The sequence below is a fragment of the Diabrotica virgifera genome, chromosome 10 (genome assembly GCF_917563875.1).
Source record: "Diabrotica virgifera virgifera chromosome 10, PGI_DIABVI_V3a".
NCBI lineage: Eukaryota > Metazoa > Arthropoda > Insecta > Coleoptera > Chrysomelidae > Diabrotica > Diabrotica virgifera.
This window is the reverse complement of record NC_065452.1, coordinates 147,801,094-147,822,760: the sequence shown is the minus strand read 5'-3', so window position 1 is coordinate 147,822,760 and position 21,667 is coordinate 147,801,094. Positions and strand designations below refer to the sequence as shown.

Below are 21,667 nucleotides of genomic sequence, written 5' to 3'. Positions count from 1 at the left end.
GAATCTCGTTCTGTGATTCGAATTCAAACCACAAAACTTAACAGTCGATTTTTAATGTTATGATCTTGAATCAAAGTATATTATAAACTATATTATTTCATTATAACTTACAGTTAATACGTTTACCATAATAATAATTAAATATAAATGTGCTCGGCATATTACATTTTTTAAATTATTTCCGTTAGCATATTTCTTCCACAGAACACGACATTTTTAAAATTGACATATGAATGAAGTCAAAGTCAGTTGGTGAGAGTGATAGTCTATTTGGCGTCACTCTCGTTTGAGTTTAAATACAAATTAAAAAGTTTTTCGTTTTCAGTTTGTTGGCGTAAAAGTTTAAAAAGTTTTCAGATTGTACGTGTGTATCCTCTTATGTTTAAAACAGTTATTAAATAGGTATATAATTCAGTGAAAAATGGTTTAAGTTCATTGTGTATTTGGATATAGTTACAAGAATTTTTTTACCTACTGTAAGTATATTTTTTACTTTGAAAGTAAGAAGTTACGGAAAGAAAGTAGAAATTATGTTCACAACATTTATTCCCATCATCTAATGAACATTGCAGCTGTTGTTGGTCTGAATTACTTAAACCAAAGTGATATTCAGATCTTTCCTGAGGGGTTTTTCAATCAATTACTTTATTCCATTTTTTCATAGTGTGACTAGTCTTAGTAATACTATTTCGTTTTACTAGTTTCAAGGCCCTGTAGTTTTTGCATTATTGAACACATTCTTTGTTTATTTTTTAGTCACTAATATACCAAAAATTTAATTCTACAAAAACTAGTTCTGATATAAGGTAATTTGAAGATAGTTAATGAGTTTAGCTTATATATAGATTTAATTTAAATAAGCAGAACCTTTACTCATTATAGACCAGGTGTTAATTTGATTTTGCTTCATCAGTGAACTTAATACCTATTTCCAATTCAACTTTAAAATGGTTAGCAAAATGTTTTGCCACTGGCAACAGGGACAAATTTTCTGCTGTAATTTTGCCCCCACAAGATAGTGATCTTAGTCAGAGTTTGCCCCGCAATATGTTCTGACATTAGTTATGTTTGTTGCCCATCTTTTTAAGAGATTAGGATATGGTTAATTTGATTAGTTTCGTTGTTTCCTGGTATTTTCCATGTTCCTTTATGGATATCTTTTCTCTGGAAGTTAGTACTGACAACTACATAATTATTTACTGATGCGATTTGTGCAACCCTAAGTCCATTTTGGCTGATTTCACTCACTGGCAGAGAAAACGGGCACCCCAAAAAATGGGTCATTTTTAATGTCTTGTATTTCCTAAACCTGATGTCCGATTTAAGTAATTTTTTTAATATGTTATAGCCTTATTCTTTATCAATATCGCTGTAATAATATTGTTGCTAGACAGGTACATTGTCATTTTATACAGGGTGTACGAATCAAACTGTGTTTTTTTCTCAAACTTTGGAACACCCTGTGGAATGTTCTAGCTTTTATAAAATACTAAAATTAAAACCCAACTATAGCCACAGATTTTCTTAACATTCTGTTTTTTTATTCATTCGCTTATGTTGGATAATAAAAAAGTTAGGCACTTTAACAACTACCCCTGTTTTTCGTCAATACAGGGTGTTTTTCAATAAGTACGGCCAGCTTTAAGGGGTAATTCAAATTCAAATTCAAATTCAAAATATCTTTTATTAAAAAAATTGTAAACAACACACTTACAGCAAATTGTCACAATTGAATAATAAGTGTCTAATATACATACAAAATTACAATTACAAATACTACGAGTTAAAAGTTAAAATGTGTGATTTAAAAACTCATACACAGAATATGGTTCTAAATCCAATAAAATGCTTTTTATTTCAGTTCTAAATATATTAAAATTCTGTTGCAATTTAATTCTAACAGGCAATTTGTTAAAAAATTTTATACACGAATATGTAGGTCCTCTCTCTGTTGCGACTAGCCTATGTATAGGAAAATTGAGCCCTACATACCTAGTGGGTATGCTGTGTTTTGGCTCAGAATGTGTAAACCTATCCCTATTCTTGAACAGGAACAGTAAACACTCATATATATAAAGCCCTGCCACAGTTAATAATCTTAACTCCTTAAATTTTCCCCTACACGTCCTTCGAGCTTTTATCTTGAGCATTGTTCTTATTGCTCTCTTCTGAGCAATGAATACTCTATCAACATCAGTTCCTCCGCCCCAGAAAATAATACCATATCTGAGCACTGAGTAGATGTTTGCAAAATAAACTGTCTTAAGGTGTTGTAAATTCAAATACTTAGACATTACTCGTAATGAATAACATGCCATGTTGATTCTCTTGCGAACAACACACAGATGCTCTGACCAATTTAGATGTTGATCTATGTAAATACCCAAGAATTTTGTATTTGTTGATAATACAACAGTTTGATCATCCAAATGATCCAAATTCTGCATGATAAAATAATGACAGTTTGCTTTATAAACTTATGCCCGCAAATACTTCGTTTCTGAGATAGGGGGTGTTGAAATTGTTCTTACAAACTGACGATAATCTATTGAAATTCTTTATTGAAATAGAAATCCTACTAACAATATTTAAATATGAATTTGCTTAATTATATGTAACATACAATATACAATACATGCAATATTATACAACACATACAAATTTATTAAAAATTATTTTTTTTATCTAGGTAAAATATATGTCTTCAGTAATTTTTTAAAAATTTGAACTGTCAGTGCATTCTTAACACTGGGGGGAAGATGGTTAAATTCATTCATACATTTGTAAAACAGGGATGTCATTGTGCTATGTTTATTAGTTTTTTGAATATCAAAATCTTCAATATTTCTCATGGTATATGAATGAACTTGACCCCTCAATGTAACATATTCATTAAAATATGCAGGCAGCATTCCTTTTTTTAATTTAAAAATGAAAACCATAGTAAGGTAGTATAGCTTTTGTTGAACTGAAAACCAACCTAAAGTAGAGTACATACTCAATTGGCGTGTAGCGATTGCATCGAAGAATTGTTCTCATACCTCTGTTATACAAAATTTGCAATGATTGAATTGATCCTTTATCACCTAAATATAAAGCACTTGAACAGTAGTCAAAATGGGGCTGAATTATACTTCTAAATACAGTGATCCTTGAAAATAATGATAGATCTTTGCTAATTCTATTAAAGAAAAATAATTTTTTAGATATTTTCTTGCAAATATATTGAAAATGAGGTTTCAGAGAGAGAGTGTGTTATCCAGTATAAATCCAAGATATTTAATTTCATTGACCCATTTGATGCATTCATTATTAACTTTTAGTTTCAAATTTTCCATACTTATATTATTTAATTTATATCGGCTAGAGACTATCATTGACTTTGTTTTACTCCCATTACGTTTTAACTTGTTAGCATCCAAAAATATCTCAATTCTTTTTAATAAACACTGCATCCTTCTAACAACCTCCACAATATCATCACCACTGCATACAATTAATGTGTCATCTGCAAAAAGACTAATAAATTCCAGACCCTCAACATAATTTACATCATTGATGAAAATAATAAATAATACGATAAATAATACGATAATAAAAACGATTTATTTATTGCTCTAAAACGGTTTGTGATATGCAAATGAAATTTGGTAGATTTTAAGAGCTAGTTATTGCGCATTTTTTGGCATACAATTAAGAATTTTATATTCACCATTGGCGTGCATACGGGATATATCTAAAATATTTATACCTGTATGCACGCCAATGGTGAATATAAAATTCTTAATTGTATGCCAAAAGATGCGCAATAACTACCTCTTAAAATCTACCAAATTTCATTTGCATATCACAAACCGTTTTAGAGAAATAAATAAATCGTCAGTTTGTAAGAACAATTTCAACACCCCCTATCTCAGAAACGAAGCATTTGCGGGCATACGTTTATAAAGCAAACTGTCATTATTTTATCATGCAGAATTACCCCTTAAAGTTTGCCGTACTTATTTAAAAACATCCTGTATTAACGAAAAACAGGGGTAGTTGTTAAAGTGCTTAACTTTTTTATTATCCAACATAAGCGAATGAATCAAAAAACAGAATGTTAAGAAAACCTGAGGCTATAGTTTGGTTATAATTTCAGTATTTTATAAAAGCTAGAACATTCCACAGGGTGTTCCAAAGTTTGAGAAAAAAACACAGTTTGATTCGTACACCCTGTATACAATGACAATGTACCTGTCTAGCAACAATATTATTACAGCGATATTGATAAAGAATAAGGCTATAACATATTAAAAAAATTACTTAAATCGGATATTAGGTTTAGGAAATACAAGACATTAAAAATGACCCATTTTTTGGGGTGCCCGTTTTCTCTGCCGATGAGTGTATATTTACAAAAGAATCTTTTTTCCCCAGCTTAGCATTAAAATCGCCCAATGTTATAACAGCATCGTGTCTTTGGATTTTATCACGTACTTCCTAGTTCTTACTTTCATACTTCCTAGAAAGATTCTATAGAATTTTTTCACCTTTCAACCTCCTCTTCATCAGCCTCTTCTGTTGGGGCTAGCGTTACCAGGTGTCCCGATTTGTGCGGGACGTCCTGATTTTCAGGGGTCTAGGGACGCATACTGATTTGTACCTGATCGGCACACTAAATGTCCCGATTTTCACCCACGAAAACCAATTTCAGGAGGACTTGCAGTGAATTTTATAACTATGTTATAAAAACAAGGCACTCAAAGCACTACAAAAATGTAATTTTAATAAAAAATAAATAATTTACCTAATCTACGATTTTTTCTTGTAATTGAAGTAAATGAATTTTTTGTTCAGTAAATGAACAGGAAATATGGCTATACCGTATAATTTTCAGGATCAACTCCGAATTGCATGACAAATTGGAAGGTTTGTGCCGTTGGTTGCTTTTACTCGGGGGGTGACTGTCAACCCTAGTTGGGGGTGAAAAACCGCGCATTTAAAATAAGTCCGGAGATGAATAAATTGACTAATTTTCTAAGTAATTTTAGTTCTATAGAATTTTAACTTAGTTAATACTTTTCGACTTATTTACGATTGAAAATGTTTATTTTTCGACAAAAAAAGGTGATTTTCACAAATAACTCAAAAAGTATGTATTTGATCGAAAAAAATATTCTTAGCAAAAATGTAGCATAATATAAAAAAATGAAAAAAATTGTGAACTCGTAAAGTCTATAGACCAGGGGTGGGCAAAAGCCGGCCTGCGGGCCAGATCCAGCTTGTTGAAAAATTCTTCTTCATGAAATTTCTTTGTCTAAATGCTTTAAAATGATACTTATAGCATTTGTGTCAAATTTTTTGGATAGTGCAGGGAAATAACTCCAACAAAAAGATTGGCGGGTACACAGCGTTCGTTCACAGCATAGTCTTCCGGCCCGGGAGACATTTTGAAAATGTCGTTTTGGCCCACGCTTAAAAGTATTTGCCCACCCCTGCTATAGACCCATCAAAAGCAAAGTTGTAGCTTATGAAAAATACTTTCTTATTCGTCAAATTCCAAATCAAATATTTCAACGTGAAATAAACAAGAAATGAAGCACTTTTCGGGAAAAAACAATTAAAACTTTTTTAATAAAGCTTTATTTTTATGTTTTAAAAAAGTTTCTAGCATCAAAACTAAGTGAGTTGAGTTATGCTCAAGATCAAATTGACTCCTTTTTTTTGGTAAAAAATCGTGAAAATCTCCCCCTACTTAGCACCCCAAATGAAATTAATCGTTACCGCTTTACAAACAATTTACTTTACTTTTGTATTTTTTACATGATTGAAAGGGCCTGAACGAGTCACTAATCGCGAGTGTATGCAAAATATGAACAGCCATATTTTAATCAATTTTTGTCTTACAGAAAAACAAAATGGTATATCATATTTATAAGAGCAAAACCTACCTACTTTTTACTCCCTGAGATTTTTAGTTTCCCTAATACTTTTTAAGTTATTTTGAAGAAAGGGCATTTTCCAATATTTTAGAAATTTTTTTTTTTACTATAAAACTAATTTTTTTCAAAACTAAGCACTCCCAACCGGTATACCTTACAGATCGTATAAACAATACACATATAAAGTAAATGGTAAAGAGGTAACAATTAATTTTATTTACGGTGCTAAATAGGGGGAGATTTTCACGATTTTTTTTTACCAAAAAAAGGGGCCAACTTTATTTTGAGCGTAACTCGTTTAGTTTTAATGCTAGAGACTTTCATATAAAACAAAATTAAAGATTTTTTTAAACACTTTAAAAAATTTTAATAGGTTTTGCCCGAAAATTGCTTAATTTTTTGTTATTTCAAGTTGAAAAATTCAATTTGGAATTTGACAAATATGAACATATTTTTGATGAACTACAACTTTGCTTTTACTGGTTTTATACTTTCTGAACATACAATTTTTTTGCTTTTTTAAAAGCTACATTTTGCTAAGAATATTTTTTTCGATAAAATTAATCGAAATGTATTGACTTAGTTTAAAAATTATACAGTAGAACCCCGCAAATCAGAACTAATTGGGGGGGGGGGCAGCCTGTTCGGATTCACTGGGGAACAATTTGAAACTCAATTTCTGTTGAGTTAGATTTTTTAGCTGTTTTCTATAGAATTAGGCATGCTGGTTTTAAAACTGTGTGTAGTTTTCTTCTATCACGTCACATTCATTTTCTATGTGGGTGGGGGGAATGACTGTCCAATAACTGCAACTGGTCTAGACTTGCCTGTTCCTGTTCAGTTACGTCTGTTATACTCAGTTATACTGCAGTAAAATGTTGTGTGTCGGTTAGCAGTATTTAGTATTTTTTTACTAAAGTGTATACAGTGCCGGATTAACCATTAGGCGGACTAGGCGGCCGCCTAGGGCCCGGGCACTTGGTGGGGCCCGCATCTCGCTCAAATGCATTAATTATTATTATTGAATTATTTAAGCAGTAGTTTAAAAAAAATGTAAAATGTTAAATAAATCAAATAGGGCTAACTGAGACAAAAAAAAGATAATGGTTAATTTATGATTTCCAATCAAACTGACTTATTGTGTCAAATGGAGGATCGTAAACAGATAGATGCCATATACACGGATTTTTCGAAAGCGTTTGATCGTGTTGATCACCAGATACTCTTGGAAAAGCTGGTGTCTGTGGGTTTTGATGTTAACTTTGTCGAGTGGATTAAGAACTCCTCATCGGGGCGTACTCAACGAGTGAAGATTGGTAGCTTTTTATCTGACATTATTACAGTAAGCTCCGGAGTTGCTCAGGGTGGCCATACTTCTCCGCTTCTTTTTATCATCTTTGTTAATGATATAAATAATTGCTTTTTGAATAGTAAGTGCTTAATGCTAGCTGATGATCTGAAATTCTGGAGACCTGTGGATGGTTTGTTGGACCAGGCGTTGTTGCAGGAGGATCTTGATAGACTGCAGGAGTGGTGTGTTCGAAACAAACTTTTCTTGAATGCCAGGAAATGCTGTTTTATAAGCTTCTTTCGGAAAGTCAATAGAATTGAATCAGGTTACATCATTAATAATCAGCCACTTGAATATGTATCTTCCGTTAGGGATTTGGGTGTTGTTTTGGATGAGAAGCTTTCTTTTGTGGAGCATATAAATGCTGTATCTGTGAAGGCATCTAAACTTTTGGGATTTGTTACAAGAAATTGCAAATTCTTCTCTATTGAATCTACTAGGCTTGTTTACTGTAGCTTAGTAAGGTCCCTCTTGGAGTGCAGTTCTGTGGTTTGGTCACCCTATTTCCAGACTCATATTGATACTATCGAGAGAATACAACATAGATTCTTGAGATCATGTGCGTACTATACACAAACTATCATTGTCAGTCACGATTATTCTTTTCTTGAACAACAGTTGTCCCTACCTCCACTTAAGGTACGCCGTGACATAGCAGGTGCTGTTTTCATTTTTAGGATCATAAATGGACTTATAGATTCTCCCAATCTTTTTAAGTCAGATTAATTTTAATGTTCCTTATCAAGCTCTCCGTTACCATAATATGTTTAAAATACCTTTCCATAGAACATTGTATGGCGTTCACAACCCACTTGATAGGTATATGGGATTGTTAAATAATTACGAACTTATTCATTTATTTTTTATTTTACGGATACACCATTTTTACAAAAATACGACGTCAACCTTTACAAAGCATAGGTTCAATAGGTTGCATTAAAAAAACAAACCAAAATTAAAATTAAACAAAATTCAATTAAAGTAGTAGCTTAAGTTATTATTAAGTTATATAATGCTCAAAATCTCTCAACTGATTTCTTAAATGTTGCTATAGATATTCCAAATAACTCTAAACTATTGCTGTGCTCATTGGCAGTTCGTAAAATTCTTGTAATGGGTTCATTTTGACCATAATTTGTAGTGTGGAATGGAATGTTGAAAATCTCAGTGTTACGAGTTCTTCTAGTATTAACATTAAAACTTATTAAACTTAGTAACTCTGGATCTTGAACATATCCATTTATAATCTTAAAAAGGAAACATAAATCCGCTTGACACCTTCTATGATGTAGTGGTGAGATATTTAGTATTGACAGTATATCATCATATGTGTATTGTTCTCTAATAAAACCAATCTTGTAAGCACATACCCTCAAGAATTTATTCTGAACTCTCTCGATACTGTAGATGTCACTATTATATGAAGGAGACCAAATGAGAGAACCATACTCCAAAACTGATCGAACTAAACTAAAGTATAACATTTTTAAAGTTTGTACTGAAAACTGATTACAGTTTCTTAGAATGAATCCCAACATTTTTAAAGCTTTAGCTGAAGTTTCGTTAATGTGATATTTAAAAGTTAATTTAGAATCAAAATTTATTCCTAAATCCTTAATATTATGACGTGCCTCTAATGGTACATTATTTATACAATAATCATAATTTACAAACTCTCTTGATCTTCCAAAAGTAATTTTAAAACATTTTTTTATATTTAAGTATAGCATGTTTACCTCACACCAACTAGCTAAGCTTTTAATGTCATTCTGTAACAAAGAGGCGTCAACTAGGTTATTTACTATTCGAAATATTTTAAGGTCATCAGCAAACATTAGAAAATTACTACTTTTAATCACTGAGGATATATCATTAACAAATATATTAAATAATAGAGGCCCAATATGAGACCCCCGAGGAACTCCTGAGGTTACAGATACTCGTTGAGATAAAAAGTTTCCATATTTAACATACTGACATCTACCAGATATATAACTACCTATCCACTCAATTATTTTACCTCCAAATCCATAGCCTTTTAATTTAGCAATAAGCAGATCATGGTTAACTCTATCGAAGGCTTTAGAGAAGTCTGTGTAGATAGCGTCAACCTGACCCTTCTGTTCAACTGAATTAGCAATGAAATTAGTATACAATATTAAGTTTGTGCATGTAGACTTACCTTTAGAAAAGCCATGTTGTCTAACATCAATTATATCTTTACAATTCCATGTCAAAAAGTTATTTACAAGGCACTCAAAAAGTTTGGGTAATACAGATTGGTTACAAACCGCTCGATAATTTTCAACATCATTTTTATTACCAGACTTAAAAATTGGTGTTAAATAACTAGTTTTCCAAAAATCAGGAAAGATGCCAGTACTCAATGAGGAATTAAATAAGTAGCAGATAGGTTTTACGAGAGTAAAAATGCAATGCTTGAGAACATAAGCTGGCAAACAATCTGGTCCAAGCGATAATTTCCAAGGCATCTTTAAAACACTATCAATTATGTCTGAGAGCCCAATACTATAATTATTCACATTTACACTCTGCTGATAGTTAAAAATTGGGATCTGATTAACTTTAGAATTAGAATATGTAGTTGAGAAAAACTTACCAAATAAATTAACTACGTCTTGAGCATTATCACCTGTACTATCACCGTAGGACATATTAGATGGCAGATTAAAAACTTTTACGTTTATTATTGATATACTTCCAAAAATGTCGAGGATTAGATAGAATCCCATTCTCAATATTATTTAAATAGTTAGTATAACATTGAGAGGAGACTTGTTTACATTCATCTCTTAACTGAGAAAATCTTAAATAATCATCCCTTCTACAAATAATTTATACTGCTTATGTATTTTCTTTTTTAAATATATCAACTTCCTTAATTTACCATTAAACCAAATCGGAAACGAACTTGTTTTAAATTTTTTGATCGGAACAAATAAGTCAAAACCTGTATACATAAAATCATAAAATACTGCTAAGCTGTAATTCACATCATCTGATAAAAGTAAGTCCCAATTAATACTTGCAAAGTAATCATTTAATCCGACATAATTTGCATTTTTAAAATCATAATAAAATTCCTCGTAGTTCAGTTGATAATGCTTTTCAAAACCAGTTAATTCTACAACTATAGGCGAATGATGGATACTATTATCAAATAGCGAATCAAGTGGAATAACTACATCAACATTGTTTAAATTTGTGAATACTAAATCTAGAAAGACATTACGACTGTTAGGTAAAGTGTTTATTTGAAACATGTTAAAATAACCAAAAGAATTGGCCAAATACACAGCAGGAGAGTCATCAGGACATTCAACATTTAATCCAAAGTTGTCATTACTCCAGGAAGCATTTGGTAAATTATAATCACCACACAGTACCAAGTTTCCACACTTCTCCATAACATATTCAACTGAACTGCAATGTAACATGTATACATTTAGGACGGATGCAGGAGGGATATAAACTCCACCCATAACTATGCACTTATTATTAATTTTCAGTGATACAAAAATTTGTTCTACTTCGCAATCAGGGATTATCACTTTCTGCGCACTTATGTCATTTTTAACAGCAATCAACACACCTCCACCCCTAGTTTTTCCTGTAGCAGCAGGATTGCGATCATTTCTAAACACATTATAACCAATAAGTCCTAATTCTGTATCGCTATAATCACAAGTAACTTGATTTATTTAATATAACTCTAAATCAATTAAAAAGATCTCTTGCTCTTTGATGTTATTCTTATACTCTTAAGTGTTATGTTTGTATGTTGTATATTTTTTTGTAGTCAATATTTATGTTATATATTAATTTTCGTGACATGAAATTTTTCAGTGTTTTTATACTTTTCTAATTCTCTATTTTTTAGATTAATTAAGTCATATTTAACACATTGAATTTATTATTACCTTTTGGAAATGTATTAATATTTAACTGTAATTTTTCTGTTAATGGGGTTATCCCGTATAATAAATAAATAAATAAATAAATAAATAAACTCAGTTTTTTGCTTTGTCTTCTGTCAAATATCAGGAAAATACAACCGACTTCAAGACAAATTAATCAGTTATGTTATCTTTACAAAGGCATTTTTATATTCCATGTTCTAATCAGTCCCTCAATTCGGTACTTAATCAATTTTGCAAGCAAATTTTGCTTAGAAGCTGGTAATTATTTTGGTATGGTACGTTTTTTTTTTCAATTTCTACCCACTGATGGGCCTTATATAGTCCATTCAGTCACGGGTAAAATATTTCAAAACCTCCGGATTTTAAAGAACTTTTGGATTTGAAAGAAGAGCTTGGATTGACATGAAATTTGGCATACGCATAGCGAACATGTTAAAGAAAAAAGTGATATTGTGCTGATGTGTGTTTTTGCTCTAAGGTTGAGACCACTGCTTCTCGGCGGTGAAAAAATATAGCGTCAGAATACGTCCGGAAGTGGATAAACTGACTAATTCTAAGCAACTTTTGTTGAATATACTTAGTTTTTCATCAAGGCAATACATTTTGAGTTATTTGCAAGTGAATATGTTCATTTTTCAACAACAAAAAACACGTTTTTAGACGGTTTTGCGCAAATAACTCAAAAATAATTATTTTATCGAAAAAATATTCTTAACAAAAATATAGCTTTTAAAAAATTGAAAAATTGGTGTATATGTGCAGTCTGTAGATCCAGTAGAAGCAGAGTTGTAGCTTATGAAAAGTAGGTTCTTATTCGTCAAATTCCAAATCGAATATTTCAACGTGAAATAATCAAAAAATGATGCACTTTTCATGGAAAACTCATCATAACTTTTTTAAATGTTTAAAAAAAGCATTATTCTTGTTTTTTTTTTAAGTTTCTAGCATAAAAAGTAAGCAAGATACGCTCAGAATAAAAGTAATCCCTTTTTTGGGTAAAAAACTGGCGAAAATAACCCCCTAATTAGAATCCCAAATGAAATTAATCCTTACCGCTTCACAATCTACTTTACTTATGTATTGTTTATATGATCTGTAAGTTTTGTTGGTATAAAGGGCTGCAGTAGAAAGGCCTTGAAAAAGTCACTAATCACGAGTGTATGCAATTTCTTTTTATTTAGCTTAATACCTCGACAACTAATGGCCATTGGCATGGTACAGTGGATTTTTCTAATCAGATACCTAGTGTAATGTGTAGTGTGTTTTGAGTAGATGTCTTGTTACTTAGCAAAGTCGACGTCATTGTTTTTGCAAAGAGACGCTAATTGTATCCGTACTTCTGCGGTCCCTCCGGTAAGTACCGATCCCACAAGGATAGAAACTATTTTCATTTATTAATTTTTAATAAATGAAAAATTATCTACCCAGTGTATGCAAATTTTGAACAGTCATATCTTAACCAATTTTGATCTTCCAAAAAAGCAAAAAAATTAAATATTCAGAAAAGCAAAACCTACATTTTTTTACTCTTTAAGATTTTTGGTATCACTAATAATTTTAAAGAGTTATTTTAAAAAAAAAGACATTTTTTTCAAATAATTTGTTTTACTTTAAATCCCAGTATTTTGAAATATAAGCACTGTGAACCAGTGAAACTTACAGATCATATAAATAATATACAATAATGTATACAATAATGTATAAGTATAAACTAGGGGGTGATTTTCAAGATTTTTTTGCCAAAAAAAGGAATCAACATTATTTTGAGCTTTACTTGCTTAATTCTGATACTAGGAACTTGTTTAAACAAAACAAAAATAAAGCTTTTTTTAACACTTTAAAAGAGTTGTGATGAGTTTTCACCGAAAATTTTTTGGTTATTTATGTTGAAATATTTGATTTGGAATTTGTCGAATAAGAATCTACTTTTCATTAGCTCCAGCTCTGCTTATACTGGGTCTACATACTTCATAAATACACCATTTGTTTACTTTTATATACGCTATATTTTTCCTAAGAATATTTTTTCGATAAAATACTTAATTTTGGAGTTATTTGCGAAAAACATCTAAAAACGTGTTTTTTTTTTGTTGAATAATAAACGTATTCACTCGCAAATACCTCACGAAGTATTGAATTAGTAAAAAAACTCTAGAATAAAAGTTACTTAGAATTAATCAGTTTATCCATGTCCGCACTTATTTTGAATGTATGTTTTTTCACCCCCGAAGGGGTTGCATTCATACCCAGGGCAAAATCACATATCGGCACAATATCCCTTATTTTCTTTGACTATTATTGAGAAGTTGTTGCGAAATGTCGGTTAAAAGACTTGTATACTAGATGGTCAGCTAGATTTGATGCCGTTAAAGCAGTACAAATGTTATATAGGAAAAGGAAAATGAATAAGTATTAAATAGCTCTTTTAACCATTGTGGTACCAAATTTTAGAACGTTTTAGTGCTGCTAGTAAACATTAAAAGATCCGACTAAATTTATCAGATACAGTTATTTTAGCAATGTACCTAATAGAAGTAACAAAAGAAAAATCATCTTTTTTACATTGTTGTAATTTATTTTTAGAGTAACTACTTCCAAAACAACATAAATATCTATCTGTAAATTTGTTTTAAGTAAATGGTCGCTATAAAGGGGCCTACTTCTTATGGCCGCCTAGGGCCCCATAATGCCTTAAACCGTCACTGAGTATATAGAACTACTTGGTGTGTTTGAACTGAAACGTTTCCTTATGGCTACCTCTGCTCCTACAGTCCTACACGTCATAAGTGCGAAAACAGCCCCCATTCGTTTTGTTATATATGTGGCAGTTTTACCATTGTCAGACAAGCATATTTTGCCTATTTTAACGTGAAATTTGGTGATCAAAATAAAGCATGGGCACCTCATAAAGTGAGACATGGCCACTCAATGGGCACCTCAGTTTAAAAAGTTGATGTGATAGACAATATCTGAGGTTATTCTCAGATTCAGATGCCAAAAATTAGTGAAAAGCAAGTGTCAGATCTAACTCAACAAAAAATGTGTTATCCGAAAGTCAGCCTAATTAATAATCAAAGCTTTCGTTTTCGTTGATTTTGAGTCGCAAAAGGTTCTCGCAAGAGTGTGGACAATATTTTTGGACTCAAGTTAACTGCAAGAGAACCAAAGTAAGTTTATATTTAACCTTTATTTTATAAACACTACATAATATAAAGTACCTACGTATTCATTTTTAAGAAATTTTAAATATCAAAGTGCTATTAATCCTAAATTGTTCAATTTACTGGATTTATTCTGTATAATAAACATGTTTTTAAGTTTTTGTCTTGAATTTTTTATTTTTTTTTCACTTGCCGTTGGTTCAGACTTGCCGAACATTCGGATTAGCGGGGTTCTACTGTATAGAACAAAAGTTTTTTAGAGTTAGTCAGTTGATCCATTTTGGAACTTACTTAAAACGCGCGTTTTTTTACCCCTGAGAAGGGGTAACTGTAACTGTCACCCCTCAAGTAAAAGCAACCAAAGTTCAACTTTGAAGTAGACAGTAAGTAGAACCTAAAACTAAATTTTCATGCAATTCGGAGTTGACTCTGAAAATTATACTCCAAAACGGTCATTTACTGGGCTATTGTTGTTTATTTGTCCCAATCTACAACCCTAACTCCCGATTTGTTTTTGCTTGTGTATTGATTAAAAACAAATCGGACCTGGCAACACTAGTCGGGGCATATACATTAACCATTGTCACGTTATGCAATTTACCCTGAGTCTTATGGTTGATATTAGTGCAAATGCGATAATGGCTTTTCACAGTTGTTGGTTACTATAAACACTACTCCTCTTGGTTGAATCCTACATGTTGGTTAGTTTTAAGCTAATAAATGTAAAAGTTTTATGTGTATTTCAATTTTATATTTATTTAGGAAATAAAATGGACTCCACCAGTAAATCAAAATTACCAAAAAAATCCAAGATTCCTTTGCAAGAGGTCCAACAGAACATCAATAAACCTGTAAAAATTCCTTCATCTACTCCGAGAACTGCTGGACGTTTGCAAAGTAGGAATATCTCTGCGAATGTTGCCACATCAAGCACATCTACAACAAGTGCAGCTTCTAATAGATATGTCTCTGGAAGACTAACAAGAAGATCGAAATCCATGGTGGACTTGAAAGTTAACCCTGCATCCAGAAGAGTTTTACCTGAATCTTCAACAAAATCAACTTTTAAAGAACCAGGACCTTCGAAATCTACTTATAAAAGAGCAGCTACAACTAAATTAGAAACCATTTCAGAACCTAAAGAGCCAAAACAACCGAAAATTGCTGCATGGGATTTCAAAGGCAAATATAAAGAATTACAAGAAAAGCATAAAAAGCTTCAAGAAAACCTTTCTTCACTGAAAGAACAATGTAAAGGTAATGGTATATCAATTCTCTTATTCTATTTATTTACTCCATATGTATAGTGATATCGAGGGGTTCGAGCGAAAACCTGATAAATACCAAAATTATGAAATCCGGTATTTTTATTTCTGCTGTAGTAAAACCGTGTCTCCTACCACTGGTAAATGTTATTATTTGATATTAACATTTTTAAGCACAATAACTAATAAAAACCAAACATGGTAAAAACCGTTAACTCATTTTTTTTAAATAACACCAACCCGATATATAACTTTACTGATAAAAATACTTTGTTGTAAACATATTTATAATATGAGAATTCGGTAGAATCATTTGTCTTCATTTTCTTGTGTTAAGTTACTAATTTTATTAGAAATATTTTTAAGTTAAAAACTGATAATTAATTTTATCGGAGATGAAGATTACAAAATTGTTCATTTTGACAAAATATATTTATGTGAAAATTCGATAAAGAATTTTAGACTATGATAGTTTATTAAATTTCAGCACACTTTTTTCCTCCGAAAACCCAGTAAAAGACGGCGTAAATTGACAATTGAATCTTACGAAAACAAAAAAAGCGTTTAGAATGGGGCCCATATTTATAATGAAAAACAAACTCAGAGCTTCCAAGGTACCACAGCAAATCAATTGTAGTAAATTTAAATTTAAGTGTACTGAAAAGTTATCAGACTATTGAAACTCTGTAGAAATTACTGTTGTCTAGTAGTAGTAGTCTAGTCTAGAAAAATTTTTATTTTGTACAATATAACTGTCAAACTAATTAGGACTAGAGTTGTCCCTAAAACTTCCCAAAGAAAGGAACGAACATTTAGTAAGAAATGTTTCTTTCCACCAGCTTACCATGAATGAATTCCAGTGTGTCAAAAGTTTTTTCAAAAACGCTGTGTATATTCTCAGATGATACAATAAATGCTGTCGCTAACTGTGATTCTACTGGATGATATTCTAAAGAAGACAATAGCGGAAAACGGTAACCAGTTAATAAAAATATCAGAAGATATTGGTTTGAATTAAAAAAAAACTCGTACTCTACGCCCTAAACGGCTAAAACAAATTTCATTCCAAAAAGCAACCATAGACTTTCCAACTCCGGGCAATTTACCAAAGTTATATAAAAGTATCTTTCCAATAAGTGAAGCAAAGAAAACGGATTTGATAAAGATGTGCCAAGAAAATATTTTCCAGAAGAGGTGCATGCTTGAATAACAAATTTACAAACCGGTAATTATATCGTAGATCGAATTCCAGACATAATGATGTGAGAATAATCGAAAGAAGACACATTTTACCTTTTAATTTTCTAAAAAGAATGTAGATTAGCAGTGGCGGCTCGTGACCTCAGTATGCGGGTAGGCTACACATATAACGTTTAACAATATTAACCTCGCTTTAAATTTTTAATTATCTATAAATCTACACTTACCGGCAGAAAAAACCGCCACCCCAAAAAATGGGCCATTTTTAATGTCTTGTATTTCCTAAACCTCATGTCCGATTTAAGTAATTCTTTTAATATGTTATAGCCTTATTCTTTAACAATATCCCTGTAATAATATTGTTGCTAGACAGGTACATTGTCATTGTATACAGGGTGTACGAATCAAACTGTGTTTTTTATCTCAAACTTTGGAACACCCTGTGGAATGTTCTAGCTTTTATAAAATACTGAAATTAAAACCCAACTATAGCCTCAGGTTTTCTTAACATTACGTTTTTTGTTTCATTCGCTTATGTTGGATAATAAAAAAGTTAGACACTTTAACAACTACCCCTGCTTTTCGTCAATACAGGGTGTTTTTAAATAAGTACGGCAAACTTTAAGGGGTAATTCTGCATGATAAAATAATGACAGTTCGCTTTATAAACGTATGCTCGCAAATGCTTTGTTTCCGAGATAGGGGGTGTTGAAATTGTTCTTACAAACTGACGATTTATTTATTGCTCTAAAACGGTTTGTGATATGCAAATAAAATTTGGTAGATTTTAAGAGGTAGTTATTGCGCATTTTTTGGCATATAATTAAGAATTTTAAATTCACCATTGACGTGCATACGGGATATATCTTAAAATGTTTATACCCGTATGCACGCCAATGGTGAATATAAAATTCTTAATTGTATGCCAAAAAATGCGCAATAACTATCTCTTAAAATCTACCAAATTTCATTTGCATATCACAAACCGTTTTAGAGCAATAAATAAGTCGTCAGTTTGTAAGAACAATTTCAACACCCCCTATCTCGGAAACGAAGCATTTACGGGCATACGTTTATAAAGCAAACTGTCATTATTTTATCATGCAGAATTACCCCTTAAAGTTTGCCGTACTTATTTAAAAACACCCTGTATTGACGAAAATCAGGGGTAGTTGTTAAAGTGCCTAACTTTTTTATTATTCAACATAAACGAATGAAACAAAAAACATAATGTTAAGAAAACCTGAGGCTATAGTTGGGTTTTAATTTTAGTATTTCATAAAAGCTAGAACATTCCACAGGGTGTTCCAAAGTTTGAGAAAAAAACACAGTTTGACTCGTACACCCTGTATACAATGACAATGTACCTTTCTATCAACAATATTATTACAGGGATATTGCAAATGAATAAGGCTATAACATATTAAAAGAATTACTTAAATCGGACATCAGGTTTAGGAAATACAAGACATTAAAAATGACCCATTTTTTGGGGGTGGCGGTTTTTTCTGCCGGTAAGTGTATATAATATAACACAGTTCGTCAGTTTAACTTTAAATTATCCAAATTGTATTGAAACACAATAAAAATATAATCGACCACTGATAAATTTTATTCGACAAATAACTATTCACAGATTTATTTCTCGTTGGTGAATTATTACTAAATTAATATAAAATTAAAATGCCCTTCAATAGACCGATCTCAAATTTACCTGTTTATTATTCACTTTTCATAAACAAATTTAAATTGTCCTACCTATTTTTATTAAATACTTATCCTACTAATAACAGCCAAAATAAAAAAACAATTTAAAGCAGCTTCACAACACACAAGAGAAACAACTGATACAATTTTGTAGGCTAGTTCGGCTAAAAGATTCTGTGCCTATCCGCCTGCTTTAAAAATTCGTAGAGTCGACCCTCCCGCTAAGGACAAGTTCGCGTAAAGAGAGAGAGATTCGGACGATTCGGTGTTGTCGTCGTTCTATTTCAGGCTACTTTTCCAAGTGCCTGACCTAGGAAGAATATAGAATCTTATGCACTACTACTGATACTACAAGGGGCGTACAATAATTATTATAACTTCGGAGAAAATTTTTTGGATATTTTTATAATAATTTGGATAATTTTTGCTTTTTTATTGTAGGTATTGTGTCAAAATTTATAAATTACAATTTTGAAATAAGTAATTTATATTAATAATTTATATTATTGCACTACATTTGAAGAGGGTAGGCGGCGCCTACCTTGCCTACCCCGACGGGCCGCCCCTGTAGATTAGTTTATTTTTGTTGGAATAATATACAATTAACTTTTATTTTATAATTAAAAACATTTAAAATAAAAACCAATAAAGTCAAATGTTATACTCATTCAACGAGGTAAAACCCGATAAATATCACGTTTTATTTTTTTTTGGAAATACGTTTTTATAAATTAAACTTAAAATAAATTATTCTAACTAAATATTAAATTCTCCGCCATTTGGCTATAACAAATATTTGATAAAACTTCCTATGACGATTTTAAATCTTCTTCAAACTTCCTAAAATCTTTAATCGAGATTATCTCTAAACAATGGTTTTGTTAGTTATCGGGTTTTCGCTCGAACCCCTCGATATTCTCCTTTTCTATTTGGGTTGTTACACTTTATCCTGTTACGTGCATGTTGCCTCTGCATTCGCACTCCTATTTCTATCCCAATTTATTTTATGCTACCTTCTTCTGTTGCTACTTTAGCTTGAGATCCATCTATAGTTTTTGTTAATCTGATTAGCTTTGCTGGTATATCTTGATTTTTCATTTCAATAAATAATTTATTTCTTCTAATACAGTCAAAGACTTGTCTGAAGTCGACGAAAAGGGTGTGGAGTTCTATGTTGTGTTCATGGTATTTCCCGATTGTTTGGGTAATTATGTTGATTGCATCTGTAGTAGATCTGCCTTCTCTGAACCCTTGCTGATAGTCCCCAATTTTTTCTCTGTGAATTGAGTGACTTTTGGTCTTATGAGGGCTGTGAGAATCTTGTATATTGTACTCAGTAGAGATATTCCTCTTCTCCTTTCTCAACTTCTCTGTTTACTTCTCCTTTCTTAAATATTGGTATCATTCTGCCTTCTTTCAATCCTCAGGTATTTCTTCTGCTTCCCATATTCTAACTATTAGGTTATAGATGCATGTTAATATTTTTTCTCCTCCGTTTTTTATTACTTTGTTGGGAAATTTATCTGTGCCAGGTGTATTTTTCTGTTTCATTTTTTAATGATGACCTTATGGCTTTCTTTGCATTTATGTAGTTCTGTAAAGTGTGTTTCCCATTATCCATTATTAATTTTATCCATTGGTTTGCCTTTCCTTTGTTTAGCATTTAGGTATCCAAATAGTTTAGCGCTGTCGTTACTATTCTCTTCCTTTAACAACTCTTCCATCCACAGGTTTGTATTTAACCGAACACCAATGTAAAATCTATATGATTTCCAAACATTTGTCTTTTGGCACCAAATATTATAGTTGAGCACCAAAATTTTAATATCAAATTATTTATTTTTAAGCGTTAAAGTATTGGGTTGTGAAGGACACGACAAATATTACTTGAACAGCAAAATAACCAAAAATCGGCATCAAAATATATATTTAAGCCCATTAAACAACGTAGGCATACAAAATTATACATTCAAGTATTAAAAATAAAAACATCAGTAGTTCTACGCTGCCTCGAAAGTAACACCAATAAACCAACAAGAACTAACCAATGTAAAACTAAAAATCTGTTCTAACCTATATTGATACAAAATATCACAGAAAAACCATCATAATTATATTAATGAACTGTAAGAGCTACTTTGGCCCGTGTCAGTCGCCCCTGCTTTCCTTTCATTACTAAAGGAAAGTTTTTGCTTCAGAAGGTGGTATAGCGTATTTAAGGGGTCATATACGTTTTTCGAGCTTAAAAAGTAGTCTAAATGTAATGATAAATTGTACAAAAACTATTGGGCTAATTGATTTCATTTTTTTTTTAATTTTAGAGGTGGACTCTTAAGGAGCATAAAACATGTGTTAAAACTTAAAAATAATTAAAAACATGGCGGCTGCCTCCAATGATGTAGAACGTGTTTTTTTTTTCAGGTCAAACGGTGGGCATGATTCAGCTTGTAATATTTATCTGAAACAAAAATTGTTTAATTTTTATAATTTTTTAGAGTCATAGTTCTCGTGTGACGAGAGGAATTTAAGAAGAAAAAAAATTACGGAAATGGTCGAAATTTAAAAAAAAAGTCGTAATTTTCACCAAAAAAATTGTCTTTTTTTTATTGCTATTCGAAAATGGTTAACTTTAATCAAAAAAGCTCTCTTCACACGATAGTGAATCTAATTTAGAATATGTATGCCAAAAATTACGTTAATCGGACGAACGGTTAAGCAGTTATCATGCCCACCGTTTGACCTGACCAAAAAAACACGTTCTACGCCACTGGACGCAGCCGCCATGTTTTTAATTATTTTTTAACTTTTAACATATGTTTTATGCTCCACCTTTAAAATTTAAAAAAAAAATGAAATCAATTAGCCCAATAGTTTTCGTACAATTTATCATTACATTTAGACTACTTTTTAAGCTCGAGAAACGTATATGACCCCTTAAGCCAAATGGTCATTCCAAGAACATGTTCGCACATATATTCCTTGATGAACATTGGACAATAAATTAGAAGTACCTTGCACCCAGTCATCTTTTTTCTTCGGTAAAGACACTTTACATTCACTAAAACACTGTATCATGTAATCATCAAATTTGGTCCATGACTAAAATGAGTTTTGTCTT

At 31.4% G+C, this 21,667-nt stretch overlaps 3 protein-coding genes across 6 annotated transcripts in view; 1 reads left to right on the top strand and 2 right to left on the bottom strand.

Annotated features, from left to right (window-relative positions):
- Window positions 1-21,667, bottom strand: part of LOC126893468 (protein disulfide-isomerase A6 homolog) — a 250,979-nt gene that overhangs the window by 50,746 nt on the left and 178,566 nt on the right. The window lies entirely within an intron of this gene.
- The window catches only part of LOC126893466 (protein claret segregational-like), a 649,821-nt gene continuing 628,410 nt past the window's right edge, over window positions 257-21,667 (top strand). For both annotated transcript variants that reach the window (XM_050663706.1, XM_050663692.1), the window contains exons 1-2: window positions 257-476; window positions 15,140-15,634. In XM_050663706.1, coding sequence (XP_050519663.1) covers window positions 15,148-15,634 — 487 coding nt within the window. In that variant the 5' untranslated portion in view covers window positions 257-476; window positions 15,140-15,147. The remainder of the gene's footprint in view (window positions 477-15,139; window positions 15,635-21,667) is intronic.
- Window positions 20,460-21,667, bottom strand: part of LOC126893469 (protein disulfide-isomerase A6 homolog) — a 504,458-nt gene continuing 503,250 nt past the window's right edge. The window contains exon 8 of the mRNA XM_050663729.1: window positions 20,460-21,007. Coding sequence (XP_050519686.1) covers window positions 21,004-21,007 — 4 coding nt within the window. The 3' untranslated portion in view covers window positions 20,460-21,003. The remainder of the gene's footprint in view (window positions 21,008-21,667) is intronic.